Source organism: Brachyistius frenatus, unplaced genomic scaffold (assembly GCF_029030835.1).
Source record: "Brachyistius frenatus isolate BFR_SWC_R1_liver_20210118 unplaced genomic scaffold, ASM2903083v1 Contig_845, whole genome shotgun sequence".
NCBI lineage: Eukaryota > Metazoa > Chordata > Actinopteri > Embiotocidae > Brachyistius > Brachyistius frenatus.
In genome coordinates, this window is record NW_027211444.1 from 5,608 (window position 1) to 6,845 (window position 1,238).

Consider the following 1,238-nt stretch of genomic DNA (forward strand, 5'->3'; position numbering starts at 1 on the left):
AAGGGTTCCAGGGAACAGCAGTTGAACATGGGTCAGTCGGCCCTAAGGGATGGGCAAACGCCGTTCGGAAGGGGGGGCGAGGGCCCTCGTCGCCCCGGTCGATCGAAAGGGGATGGGTTCAGACCCCCGGCCTGGGTGGCGGAGATGGGCCCCGCGGGCGTGGGGTGGGGAAACCCCAAACCGGGCCCGGAGAAGCTGGCCGGGGCCCCGGGGGGCCTTTTTTTAAGGGGGGGGCGCCCTGGAATGGGTTCGCCCCCGGGGGGGGGGCCCCTGCCCTGGAAAGCGTCGCGGTTTTCCCGGGGGCGTCCGGTGAAAAACTCGCTGGCCCTTGAAAATCCGGGGGAGAAGGTGTAAATCTCGGCCGGGGCCCTACCCATATCCGCAGCAGGTCTCCAAGGTGAACAGCCTCTGGCATGTTAGATCAAAAGGGGGTAAAGGGGGGGGCGGCAAGTCAGACCCCTAACTTCGGGAAAAGGATTGGCTCTAAGGGCTGGGGCATTTGGGCTGGGGTGCGAAGCGGGGGGTGGGCTCGAGCCGCGGCTGGGGGAGCAGTCGCCCCGCCGCCCGCCCCTCTCCGCCGCTGGGGAAACGTGGCGGGGGCGGCCCGCCTCGCGGGGGGCCCCCGTCCCCGGCGCCTCCCCGGGGTCGGCGGGCGTGGGTTTTTGCGGGGTGGTGTCCGTCGCTGCGTGGAAGGCCCGGGGCGGTAGGGGCCGGGTACGGCGGTCGGCGGGCAACTCTGGACCCGGGCCGGGGCCCCTTTTCGCGGATCTCCCCGGGTGCGGCGCCCGCCGGGGGCCCCCTTTGCCCCCGGGGCGCCCCGGTGGGTCGCCTCGGCTGGGCCTGGCAGCTGACTTAGAACTGGTGCGGACCGGGGGAATCCGACTGTTTTAAAAAAACAAAGCCGCGAAAAGGGCCCCGGGGGGGGTTGACGCGATGTGATTTTGCCCAGTGCTCTGAATGTCAAAGTGAAGAAATTCAATGAAACGCCCGGGGAAACGGCGGGAAAAAAAAATTTTGACTCTCTTAAGGTAGCCAAATGCCTCGTCATCTTTAGTGACGCGCAAAAGAATGGATGAACGAGATTCCCCGCCCTCCTCTATCTAGCGAAAACCCCAGCCCCAAAAGGGGCGGGCTTGGCAGGTGCGGGGAAGAAGACCCTGTTGGCTTGACTCTAGTCTGGCACTGTGAAGAGACATGAAGGTGTAGAATAAGTGGGAGGGGCCCCGGCCCCGGTGAAA

General features: G+C 66.2%; 1 protein-coding gene across 1 annotated transcript; it reads right to left on the reverse strand.

Annotated features, from left to right (window-relative positions):
* Positions 1-483: 483 nt before the first annotated feature.
* On the reverse strand, positions 484-847 carry LOC138615268 (proline-rich protein HaeIII subfamily 1-like; the record flags this gene model as incomplete). Its single annotated transcript, XM_069688832.1, has 1 exon — positions 484-847. A coding segment is annotated over one exon (364 nt), but the record flags the coding sequence as incomplete, so codon positions are not given.
* Positions 848-1,238: the final 391 nt, after the last annotated feature.